At 44.0% G+C, this 12,376-nt stretch overlaps 2 protein-coding genes across 10 annotated transcripts in view; both read left to right on the top strand.

Moving 5' to 3' along the window:
- Window positions 1-6,520, top strand: part of LOC106612220 (E3 ubiquitin-protein ligase SH3RF3) — a 33,079-nt gene extending 26,559 nt beyond the window's left edge. For all 4 annotated transcript variants that reach the window (XM_014213188.2, XM_045724199.1, XM_045724200.1 and 1 more), the window contains 5 exons: window positions 1,226-1,396; window positions 1,646-1,932; window positions 2,385-2,875; window positions 3,116-3,426; window positions 5,538-6,520. In XM_014213188.2, the coding sequence (XP_014068663.2) occupies window positions 1,226-1,396; window positions 1,646-1,932; window positions 2,385-2,875; window positions 3,116-3,426; window positions 5,538-5,718 (1,441 nt within the window). In that variant the 3' untranslated portion in view covers window positions 5,719-6,520. The remainder of the gene's footprint in view (window positions 1-1,225; window positions 1,397-1,645; window positions 1,933-2,384; window positions 2,876-3,115; window positions 3,427-5,537) is intronic.
- A 228-nt stretch (window positions 6,521-6,748) lies between these two features.
- Window positions 6,749-12,376, top strand: part of LOC106612218 (kinesin-like protein KIF3A) — a 36,042-nt gene continuing 30,414 nt past the window's right edge. For all 6 annotated transcript variants that reach the window (XM_045724197.1, XM_045724196.1, XM_045724195.1 and 3 more), the window contains exons 1-7: window positions 6,749-6,932; window positions 7,600-7,882; window positions 8,267-8,411; window positions 8,703-8,787; window positions 10,788-10,893; window positions 11,119-11,258; window positions 12,088-12,285. In XM_045724197.1, the coding sequence (XP_045580153.1) occupies window positions 6,927-6,932; window positions 7,600-7,882; window positions 8,267-8,411; window positions 8,703-8,787; window positions 10,788-10,893; window positions 11,119-11,258; window positions 12,088-12,285 (963 nt within the window). In that variant the 5' untranslated portion in view covers window positions 6,749-6,926. The remainder of the gene's footprint in view (window positions 6,933-7,599; window positions 7,883-8,266; window positions 8,412-8,702; window positions 8,788-10,787; window positions 10,894-11,118; window positions 11,259-12,087; window positions 12,286-12,376) is intronic.

Genomic DNA, 12,376 nt, shown 5'->3' with positions numbered 1-12,376 from the left:
CTTACAGTGTGTCTGTATCTACAGTGACTTCCTTACAGTGTGTCTGTATCTACAGTGACTTCATTACAGTGTGTCTGTATCTACAGTGTGACTTCCTTACAGTGTGTCTGTATCTACAGTGACTTCATTACAGTGTGTCCGTATCTACAGTGACTTCATTACAGTGTGTCTGTATCTACAGTGACTTCATTACAGTGTGTCTGTATCTACAGTGACTTCATTACAGTGTGTCTGTATCTACAGTGCATTCAGAAAGTATTCAGACCCCTTGACTTTTTCCACATTTTGTTCCGTTACAGCCTTATTATAAAATTGATTCCATATTTTTTTTTGCTTATCAATCTACACACAATACCCCATAATGACAAAGCAAAAATAGTTGTTTATACATTTTTACTACAAGCTTGGCACACCTGTATTTGGAGAGTTTATCTCATTCTTCTCTGCAGATCCTCTCAAGCTCTGTCAGTTTGGATGGGGAGCGTCGCTGTACAGCTATTTGCAGGTCTTTCCAGAGATGTTAGATTGGGTTCAAGTCCGGGCTCTAGCTGGGCCACTCAAGGACATGTCCCAAAGCCACTCCTGCGTTGTCTTGGCTGTGTGTTTAGGGTTGTTGTCCTGTTGGAAGGGGAACCTTTGTGAGCGCTCTGGAGCAGGTTTTCATCAAGGATCTCTCTGTACTTTGCTCTGTTCATCTTTCCCTCAATCCTGACTAATCTCACAGTCCCTGCTGCTGAAAAACATCCTGTCTCTGAGCTCTACGGACAATTCCTTTGACCTCGTGGCTTGGTTTTTGCACTAACATGCACTGTCAACTGTGGGACCTTATATAGACAGGTGTGTGCCTTTCCAAATCATGTCCAATCGATTGAATTCACCACAAGTGGACTCCAATCAAGTTATAGAAACATCTCAAGGATGATAAATTTAAACATGATGCACCTGAGCTCAATTTAGAGTCTCATAGCAAAGGGTCTGAATACTTATGTAAATAAGGTATTTCTGTTTTTCATTTTTAATAAATGTGCACAAAATTCAAAAAAACAGTTTTTGCTTTGTCATTATGGGGTATTGTGTTTAGATTGATGAGGGGAGAAAATGATTTAATCCATTTTAGAATAAGGTTGTAACGTAACAACATTTTGAAAAAGTGAAGGGGTCTGAATACTTTCCGAATGAACTGTATGTGAGATTGTTGTAATCTAACATGTAATCCGTTCTTCAGGTGTGCTGCTCTGTACTCCTACAAGCCCCGTCGTTCTGAGGAACTGGAGCTGAGGAAGGGGGAGATGGTGGGGGTGTATGGGAAGTTTAAGGAGGGCTGGCTCCGAGGCCTCTCTCTACGGACAGGCAAAGTGGGCATTCTGCCCGGCAACTATGTCACACCTGTCCTCAGGTAAGCGGGAGAGCTATTTCTGACGGTTTTATTACGCAGACCATGAGAAATGAGTGGCAATTGTTATTTGGATTGTAATGCTGTGGTTAAAGTTATCAGAGGGATCAGCCTTTCTGTTAGCTGATGTGGGGGTCATCAGTGACACTACTTTCCTACAGTGGTTCCATCTATTTTGACTTTCATTTGTGTCATGGACACCTAATTTATTGATTTTGACACCAATATCTATTTATTCCCTGCCTGCCGCAGAACCTCTGCCAGGCTCTTGGATTCCAAGGCAGTGACGGCAGGCCCTGGTACAGTCTCTGGAAGAAGAACCTCCTCGTCCTCCAAAACGCCAGCGGTGGTTCTAGCTCTCCACAGGGTCAACTCAGATGGCACTAGTTACTCTACTCGACAACGGGTTCCGCAGCAGTCCATATCCTTGGCCACGCAGCCTATGATATCATCAGGCGGCGCCATGAGACAATCCCTGCATGGGGTGGGCTCGGAGGGATGGGACACAGTGAGGAGGGTCTTCCATCGTTCACACAGAGGTAACGATGGATGGTTTTCAGCTGTTGGATGGTTCCACAGTTCCATAGTGCTTTATTCTCAGTCTCAACTATGTTGGTTGGTTAAAATCCTAACATTATGCAGTATTGACCAATCAGCAATATTAAGCCAGGAAAGAAGGCTTCTCTATTCAGTATTGACCAGTCAGAGATAGTAAACCTGTAAAGAAGGCTTCTCTATTCATTATTGACCAGTCAGAGATAGTAAACCTGTAAAGAAGGCTTCTCTATTCAGTATTGACCAGTCAGAGATAGTAAACCTGTAAAGGAGGCTTCTCTATTCAGTATTGACTAGTCAGAGATAGTAAACCTGTCTATTCTAGTTGATATGTCAGATGGTACAATGTGGAACCCAGAACAGTGCAGTGGAAATTACATTGCGTTGATAAGGATCCATTTTGAGTGACTTCAAAGTATGTTTCATGTACTCTCAGGCTCATCTCAGCGGGGAAAACACTACCCCCACACCACCATCTCATCCAGCTCAGCCCTTCAATCCCAGACCCACAGTCAGAGCTCGTCCCAGAGCTCGTCCCAGTGCAGTAACCACTACCCCCACACTACCACCGCTACCTCAGGCCTTCAGCCCCATTCTCAGTCCCAATCTCACAGCCAGAACTTTAGCCACATCCAGGGCCCTGGCTTCTCCCCTGCTCTGCTCAGGAAGAAACAACACATGAGCATCCTGCCCAATCACAACAGATCTCTGGCCTGGATGTCTGAAGGGCCAGCGCCCTCTAGTGGTAGTTCTATGAAGGACAGGGACACTGCTGCAAGAGAGGCGTTTGATAGGCAGGTGTTGGAGACGAGGCAGGTGTTGGAGACGAGGCAGGTGTTGGAGACGAGGCAAGCAGCATCGAATGGTCAGCACTCCATACATTCTATCCTAGTGAGACCAGACGCCCTCAAGAACAACACAGAGAAGGTAACACGCACACCTGCCTTCTAGATCTTATTAAGTAGCTTAGAGGGATAGTTGACTGGTTTCATGTCTATTTTGACTTCTATTTCATTTTTATTTATTTTGAAATTCTCTCTTACCATGAACTCATTCACGTAGCACATTCTGACTGCCACTGTCTGCTATATCCAGCATCAATAATCTTTATTCCTATTCCACTGCTGTATCATAATGTCAACATTGTGTATGTGTTTTCTCCCTCAGCCCACCAAGTCAGTGCGGTTCCTGATCCAGCCTGATTCCCCTCTACCACGGCCCAGGATCACCTCCCTACCCTCGGGTAGCCAGCCCCCCGCCAGTACCCGGCCTGGTCCACCTCCCCTGGAGGTCTGGGCTCCATCACTCACACTGGGGCGAGACGGGCCTGGGATCATACTGAAAGAAGGCAAGGCTCCTGTTCTTAGGAAAGGTCTGGAGACAAACCCCTCTGATGTTCTGACTTCCAATCAGAAACCTACGTCTTCATTATCATCATCAGCACCATCTGCGTCAATACAGTCCAGCAGCCCTAGCAGGTAGGAGAGGAACCAGCACCTCCTTTTTCACAAACTGGCCTGCTTAGTGTCTGGCTTCAGGAAGTAGGATTTCTGTATTTTGTATGTGATGGTGGTCCTCTGTGGCTCACTTGCTTCACAAGGGTTGTGAGTTCGATTCCCACTGGGGCCCCCCCATATGTAAAATATACGCTTGACTATAAGTGTCTTTGAATAAAAGCGTTTGCTAAATGGCATATAAACTCAGAAAAAAAAGAAACGTTCTCTCACTGTCAACTGCAGCCCCCAAAAAAGAAACGTCCTCTCACTGCAGTTGACAGTGGGAGGACGTTTCTTTTTTGGGGGGCTGCAGTTCACCTAGTGGTTAGAGTGTTGGACTTGTAACCGAAAGGTCGCAAGATCAAATCCCCGAGCTGACAAGGTTAAAAAAAAAGAAAATCTGTTGTTCTGCCCCTGAACAAGGCAGTTAACCCACTGTTCCCAGGCCGTCATTGAAAATAAGAATATGTTATTAACTGACTTTCCTAGTCAAATAAAGGTAAAAAAACGGTTTATTTTCAGCTAACATGTGTAAATATTTGTATGAACAAAACAAGATTCAACAACTGAGACATAAACTGAACAAGTTCCAGACATGTGACTAACAGAAATGGAATAATGTGTCCCTGAACAAAGGGGAGGTCAACATCAAAAGTAACAGTCAGTATCTGGTGTGGCCACCAGCCTGCATTAAGTACTGCAGAGAGGGGTCAACATCAAAAGTAACAGTCAGTATCTGGTGTGGCTACCAGCTGCATTAAGTACTGCAGTCCTCTTCATGGACTGCACCAGATTTGCCAGTTCTTGCTGTGAGATGTTACCCCACTCTTCCACAAAGGCACCTGCAAGTTCCCGGACATTTCTGGGGGGAATGGCCCTAGCCCTCACCCTCCGATCCAACAGGTCCCAGACGTGCTCAATGGGATTGAGATCCGGGCTCTTAGCTGGCCATGGCAGAACACTGACATTCCTGTCTTGCTCGAAATCACGCAAAGAATGAGCAGTATGGCTGGTGGCATTGTCATGCTGGAGGGTCGTGTCAGGATGAGCCTGCAGGAAGGGTACCACATGAGGGAGGAGGATGTCTTCCCTGTAACGCACAGTGTTGAGATTGCCTGCAATGACAACAAGCTCAGTCCGATGATGCTGTGACACACCGACCCAGACCATGACGGACCCTCCACCTCCAAATTGATCCCGCTCCAGAGTACAGGCCTCGGTGTAACACTCATTCCTTTGACAATAAACGCAAATCCGACCATCAGCCCTGGTGAGACAAAATCGCGACTCGTCAGTGAAGAGCACTTTTTGCCAGTCCTGTCTGGTCCAGCGACGGTGGGTTTGTGACCATAGGCAACGTTGTTGCCAGTGGTGTCTGGTGAGGACCTGCCTTACAACATGCCTACAAGCCCTCAGTCCAGCCTCTCTCAGCATATTGCGGACAGTCTGAGCACTGATGGAGGGATTGTGCGTTCCTGGTGTAGCTCAGGCAGTTGTTGTTACCATCCTGTACCTGTCCTGCAGGTGTGATGTTCGGATGTACCGGTCCTGTGTAGGTGTTGTTACACATGGTCTGCCACTGCGAGGATGATCAGCTGTCTGTCCTGTCTCCCAGTAGCGCTGTCTTAAGCGTCTCACAGTACGGACATTGCAATGTATTGCCCTGGCCACATCTGCAGTCCTCATGCCTCCCTGCAGCATGCCTAAGGCATGTTCACACAGATGAGCAGGGACCCTGGGCATCTTTCTTTTGGTTTTTTTAAGAGTCAGAAGAAAGGCCTCTTTAGTGTCCTAAGTTTTCATAACTGTGACCTTAATTCCCTACCGTCTGTAAGCTGTTAGTGTCTTAACGACCATTCCACAGGTGCATGTTCATTAATTGTTTATGGTTCATTGAACAAGCATGGGAAACAGTGTTTAAACCCTTTACAATGAAGATCTGTGAAGTTATTTGGATTTTTACAAATTATCTTTGAAAGACAGGGTCCTGAAAAAGGGACGTTTTTTGTTGTTGCTGAGTTTATTATGTTATTTGTTAGATAGACAATCTCTTTCTCTATTACACTCATTCCCCTTTCTCTATCCCCCCTCAGACACAGAGTAGGGACGTCCTACCAGGCCCAGACAGAGTCAGAAATGAGTCTGATGCAGGGTGAGCCTGTCCTGCTTCATAGGCATCGGCCTGACGGACGAGTTCTGCTCACCCAGGAGAGCAGTGGCCACACGGGCCTCTTCCATAGCAGTGTTCTACAGTTCCTAGACCGGTTCAGTTGACGGCCTGTAGTGTTTAGTTTTTATATGTGTGTTTTTCACATAGAAATAGAATGACTAGAATGGGGGAAGCTCCTTAGACCGTGACAATTTGATATGCAACCCCATCACATAACGTTGACTTGAAAAGGAATGTCCATTCTAGAAATTCTATTTCTATGGATCTCCACGCTTTGACACTGCCAAACGAGATGCCAAATCTGTGGAAGAGTGTGCATGTGTATTTTATGTGTGTTGAAAATAATGTATTATATTACTGCCATATAGTGACCAAATACAAGGGGGAAAAAACGTTTTCCCCTTGAGATTCCTTGGGCCTGTTTTAAACTGTAGACATAACTATAAGGTTCTGAGATATATTTGTGTATTTTTTGATGTGCAGAAGCATGAGTTGCACATAGACCTACTGTATACAGTTATTTTTACCAATCCGTTGCACAAACCCAACTCAGACCAATGTTTTGCATAAAGAATGAGTGTTTTCTTTATTCAAGAGCTAAAGGACACACTGTTCAGTGCCTTTGCAAAGCCCACAGAGTCTAGATTTGAAAAACAATAACAGTGTTTTTACCAGAGGCTAAATGTATACAAAGTGATGATCATATAGTGGTAATAAACAATGCTTTTGTCAACTATAGCATGCATTTGTTACATTCTCAACGTGATTTTGCTGAATAACTGCACACTCCATGGTATGTGTTCTGTCCTGTACATTGAATACTTTTCTGATAACAGAGACACATGTGTCCTAAGGGATTCTCCTTCTCTGCTCTTTGAGTGCTGAAAATAAATAATGTATGACACATTATAGCAAAAAGACTCGTTTTATTGGCTGTTGCATGGATCATGTTCCCCTGTTCTGTTTTTCATCTCACTGTTTGTCTTAACGTTTTTCAACTAACATTTTAGGTGAATACAAAAATGTGACGTTGTTCACTACAACAGACATAGTGAGCTAGGCCTTTGACCTCTACCTATAGCTATGCCATCTCTACTGTACTTTACTTTACCAAGCTAGTCCCCCAATCCTGTTACTGCGCAGCCGCAGCTTCAATTCGTCCAGACGTGACAACAAACGTTATCAGCATTGGAGGAAATGGGCACAGCATTGGCATCTCAATCATTTTCATAAGATAAACACTTCCATCAAACCATCAAAACGCGTTTGCTATTGTCTCATATTATTTAATCATCAAAACTGAGGTCTTAAAATGCCGGTAAGTGGGCTCTTTCTATTTCGCTTTATTTTTGTGTGTTTTTCAGAGGGGTCCTCCCTTCTTTTTTGATGTGATGCTAACTATTTTACCTTGCAATAGTTAGCTTCGTCTTGGGTTTTGGATGAGTTAGCATTAGCTATTTTCAACCTGTTTTAGACAGTGTCATTATATTTGATAGAGATGTAGCCACGTTAAAACTAGGATGCAGCAAGGGGCATCTAGCCAAGTTGTTGTGTTAACTACGTTTTATTCGTTGTGCATAGCGATGCAGCAGCTGGTTAGTTAACATGCTAACATTAGCTTGCTTGCATGCAATACATTGCAGTATAGCGAGCCAGCTAACTAGCTAGCTACGTGCCAGCACGTATTGATTGGCCATCCATTGGACTAGCAACTAGATCTTTCAGCTATCTTGACAGTTAAATTAGCTTCCTAACTAGATATCTTTGCTAACGTTAGCTGTATTGTAATGTTAGCTTGCTAACTGAATTCATTGAGACAAGTTAGCCAGACAGTTTGATCTCTCCCTTTGCTGTGGTGAGATGAATAACGTTAGCTATGAGCAGTGTTTTCATATTGCATTACATGACATCATGCTGAGCCATCGGCTCTGAAATCACGTAGCTACTAGGTGGCTGGCATCATGCATAGTTATTCCCCTTTGCAGAGCAACAAGATGGACAAATCTGACAAGCCGGAGGTCATGGACAACGTGAAAGTGGTTGTGCGATGTCGACCGCTGAACCAGAAGGAGAGGAGTATGGGCCACAAGCAGGCCGTCAGTGTGGATGAGAACCGAGGGACCATCACCGTCAACAAATTAGAGACCACCCACGAACCCCCCAAAACCTTCACATTTGACACCGTGTTCGGACCAGACAGCAAACAGCTGGACGTTTACAATCTGACAGCCCGCCCCATCATAGACTCAGTATTAGAGGGTTACAATGGTAAATGGAGAGAGGATTTGGAATGATCTGAATGATGGAAATGCTTTGTTCATTTGCTGTTGTTGATACACCATGTAAAACAACACAATTGCACGTGTTGACTGACTGACAATGACAGGCCTATTATCAGATGGCTTTTGTGAATTCCTTTTCAGCATAGGCCCCATGTTTATAAGTGACAGCCTCCATTCAGTTAAAGTGATGTGTGTATTCAGATTAGGAGTGTTGCTGTTTCATCCACCACGAAGGGGCGGTATCCCAGACACAGATTTAGCCAAGTAGATATTCTCCATTGAGAATGCTTTTTAGTCCAGGACTAGGCTCAATCTCTGCCTGGGAAACCGCCTCCTTAATGTTTTAATACTGAGCCTGTGTTTTCTCCAGGGACCATCTTTGCGTACGGACAGACAGGGACAGGAAAGACGTTCACCATGGAGGGAGTGAGGGCAGTGCCAGAGCTCCGAGGAATAATCCCCAACTCCTTTGCTCATGTGTTCGGCCACATCGCCAAAGCAGAGGGCGACACCCGGTAAGGACATTTAACACAAACAGGCAAAACAATAAATCAATACTAGTTTATGGCCAGGCAATTGTTTGATACAACATGATAAGACTGACTTGACTTATTCCTTTCAGCTCCTAGGAGAGCAAAAGGCCTCAATCATGAAACACTGGTTAAGACACTGGTTGGAGTCAATGTAAACAGAACATTCTTAGGCATACAAGAAAAAAAGACAGGCAATGTTTTTGACATGCTTGTTGCTCACTGTCTCTCAGTTGAAGGTTGATCTGAAATAAGTATCTTTCCTGTCAACCGCAGGTTCTTAGTTCGCGTCTCTTATCTGGAGATTTACAATGAAGAAGTGAGGGACCTGCTCGGGAAGGACCAGATGCAGAGGCTGGAGGTAAGAGGATATGATCTGCTTCTCAGAATAAACATCCCATTCATTTAGCAAGAAGTAGCTGTACGACGCAGCTGTAGAAATGAAGAACATTACCCATAATTATGACCGTTCATTACATTAACCAAGAATATAAGGCACAAAACACTGGCGCTAGCTTCATAGGTAGTAGCTTATTGGTTAGATTTGAAGACCACAGTGACCAAATGATAAAGTGGAGTATGATAACGTTGTTGGTTCCGTGAAGGACAGAACAGGACATTACACAATACTAGGGGCCCAGAAAGGGAACTAAAGATGATTTCCTTATCATAACTAATCTCCATTGGTTTGTCAATAATACATCAATGTTGTTGGTTCCCATGACTGTGGGATGTTCTCTGTTAAGGGAACTATATACGATTAAACCTCTCATAATTCACTTCTTAGTTTCTAATACAGATGAGCATGATAACGTTGTTGGTTCCCAGGAGGGAACTTAAGATATTAACCTCTCTAGGGTCGGCAGGACGAAATCGTCCCACCTACTCAACAGCCAGTTAAATCCCGTGGCGCGTTATTCAAATACCTTAGAAATGCTATTACTTCAATTTCTCAAACATATGACTATTTTACACTATTTTACAGACAAGACTCTCGTTAATCTAACCACACTGTCCGATTTCAAAAAGGCTTTACAACGAAAGCAAAACATTAGATTATGTCAGTAGAGTACCCAGCCAGAAATAATCAGACACCCATTTTTCAAGCTAGCATATAATGTCACATAAACCCAAACCACAGCTAAATGCAGCACTAACCTTTGATTCTTCATCAGATGACAACCCTAGGACATTATGTTATACAATACATGCATGTTTTGTTCAATCAAGTTCATATTTATATCAAAAACCAGCTATTTACATTCGCATGTGACGTTCAGAACTAGCAAACTTCCGGTGAATTTACTAAATTACTCACGATAAACGTTCACAAAAAGCATAACAATTATTTTAAGAATTATAGATACAGAACTCCTCTATGCACTCGCTATGTCCGATTTTAAAATAGCTTTTCGGTGAAAGCACATTTTGCAATATTCTGAGTAGATAGCCCGGCATCACAGGGCTAGCTATTTAGACACCCAGCAAGTTTAGCACTCACCAAACTCCGATTTACTATTAGAAAAGTTTGATTACCTTTGCTGTCTTCGTCAGAATGCACTCCCAGGACGTCTACTTCAATAACAAATGTTGGTTTGGTTCAAAATAATCCATAGTTATGTTCAAATATCCTCTGTTTTGTTCGTGCGTTCAAGACACTATCCGAATGGTAAATAAGGGTGACGAGCACGACGCATTTCGTGACAAAAAATGTCTAAATATTCCATTACCGTACTTCGAAGCATGTCAACCGCTGTTTAAAATCAATTTTTATGCCATTTTTCTCGTAAAAAAGCGATAATATTCCGACCGGGAATCTGTGTTTACGTTCAAAGACGAAAGAAAATAAAAGCATGGGATCCCCTCGTGCACGCGCCTCCGCCCATTGTCCTCTGATAGAGCACTTGCCAAAAGCGCTAATGTGTTTCAGCCTGGGGCTGGAATTACATCATTCAGCTTTTTCCCGGGCTCTGAGAGCCTATGGGAGCCGTAGGAAGTGTCACGTTACAGCAAAGATCCTCAGTCTTCAATAAACAGAGACAAGAAGCTCAAGGAATGGTCAGAGAGGGCACTTCCTGTAAGGAATCTTCGCAGGTTTTTGCCTGCCATATGAGTTCTGTTATACTCACAGACACCATTCAAACAGTTTTAGAAACTTTAGGGTGTTTTCTATCCAAAGCCAATAATTATATGCATATTCTAGTTTCTGGGCAGTAGTAATAACCAGATTAAATCCGGTACGTTTTTTATCCGGCCGTGTAAATACTGCCCCCTACCCCCAACAGGTTAAGGTAAATAGGAATTCGATAGTATTGCCTGCTCCTAACTCATGTCATTGGCTTGTGTTGGTGTGACCGCCAGGTGAAGGAGAGGCCAGATGTGGGCGTTTACATCAAGGACCTGTCTGGTTATGTGGTGAACAACGCTGATGACATGGACAGGATTATGACAATGGGGCACAAGAATCGTAAAGTTTCACATTAAACATTTTAGAAGTGTTCTAAGCATTCAAATTCATGAGCATGTATACCATTTGCCAGGCCCCCCTCACAAAAGAGGTTTATAACCTCAAGGGTCTTTTCCTGCTTGAATAAAGGTTACACCACACTCATGGAAGTTACCATGAAGTGTAACCAAGAAAATTCAATCTGATGAATTTTATGTTTCTGAAAGTGTTCTTTATCCCACCTAGGCTCGGTTGGCTCCACCAACATGAATGAACACAGCTCTCGCTCTCATGCCATCTTCACCATCACCATCGAGTGCAGTGAGAAGGGCGTGGATGGAGACCAGCACGTACGCATGGGAAAACTCCACTTAGTGGATCTGGCGGTAAGGAAGTCACATGAAGAATTAAAAATATCATTTTTCTCAACAGATGGAATCTCCCATAGAGGAAACTTGATGCTTTTTCAGGAGTAAGAAAATTATTGGTAACTGTTTTTTGAGATATAAGAACATAATCTGTATAGATTACTTTCATACATTTCTCTGCCTAGGGTCTTCTTTGTCTCTGCAATTTGAATTATAATTATAATTTCAATATAGGACTTTTATGAGCATTTTTACTCCAATGATGAGTTTTAAAGGCCGCTAGGGGAAGTCAGTAAGGCATGTTGAGCGTGTTCTTATCAGATTCAACATTTATTGTGGAATAGAAATGCATCTGTGGCTTTATAAGGTGTGGCCCCTCTGTCTCCCCCCCCCCCACACATAGCAAACAGACAGAAAACATAAAAACACCAGTTAACCCCCACCACCTCTCTCTGTCTGTCTCTCTGTTTGTCTGTCTCTCTCTCTGTCTCTCTCCCCCCCCACACATAGCAAACAGACAGAAAACATAAAAACACCAGTTAACCCCCACCACCTCTCTGTCTCAGTCTGTCTCAGTCTGTCTGTCTCTCTCTGCCTGTCTGTGTCTGTCTCTCTCTGCCTGTCTGTCTCTCTCTGCCTGTCTGTCTCTCTCTGCCTGTCTGTCTCTCTCTGCCTGTCTGTCTGTCTGCCTGTCTGTCTGTGTCTGCCTGTCTGTCTGTGTCTCTCTGTCTGTGTCTTTCTGTCTGTCTCTGTCTGTCTGTCTGTCTCTGTCTCCCCCCACATAGTAAACTGAAGAAAACATAAAAACACCAGTTAACCCACCACACTGTACCCTGTCCCCCCCCAGGGTTCTGAGCGTCAGGGGAAGACGGGAGCGACGGGCCAGCGGCTGAAAGAGGCCACTAAGATCAACCTGTCTCTGTCCACGCTGGGTAACGTCATCTCAGCTCTGGTGGACGGGAAGAGCACCCACGTCCCCTACAGGAACTCCAAACTCACCCGCCTGCTGCAAGACTCACTGGGGGGAAACTCCAAGACCATGATGGTAACTAACAACACTTCCTGCTTTTACTTCCTGCTGCTTTAATGCTATGGGTACACTCAAAATGGCTGCCAGTACACCCGTTATGGCGTCA

Source organism: Salmo salar, chromosome ssa09, assembly GCF_905237065.1.
Source record: "Salmo salar chromosome ssa09, Ssal_v3.1, whole genome shotgun sequence".
Classification (NCBI taxonomy): Eukaryota; Metazoa; Chordata; class Actinopteri; order Salmoniformes; family Salmonidae; genus Salmo; species Salmo salar.
Note: the sequence above shows the minus strand (reverse complement) of the source record. Positions and strands in the feature narration are given on the sequence as shown.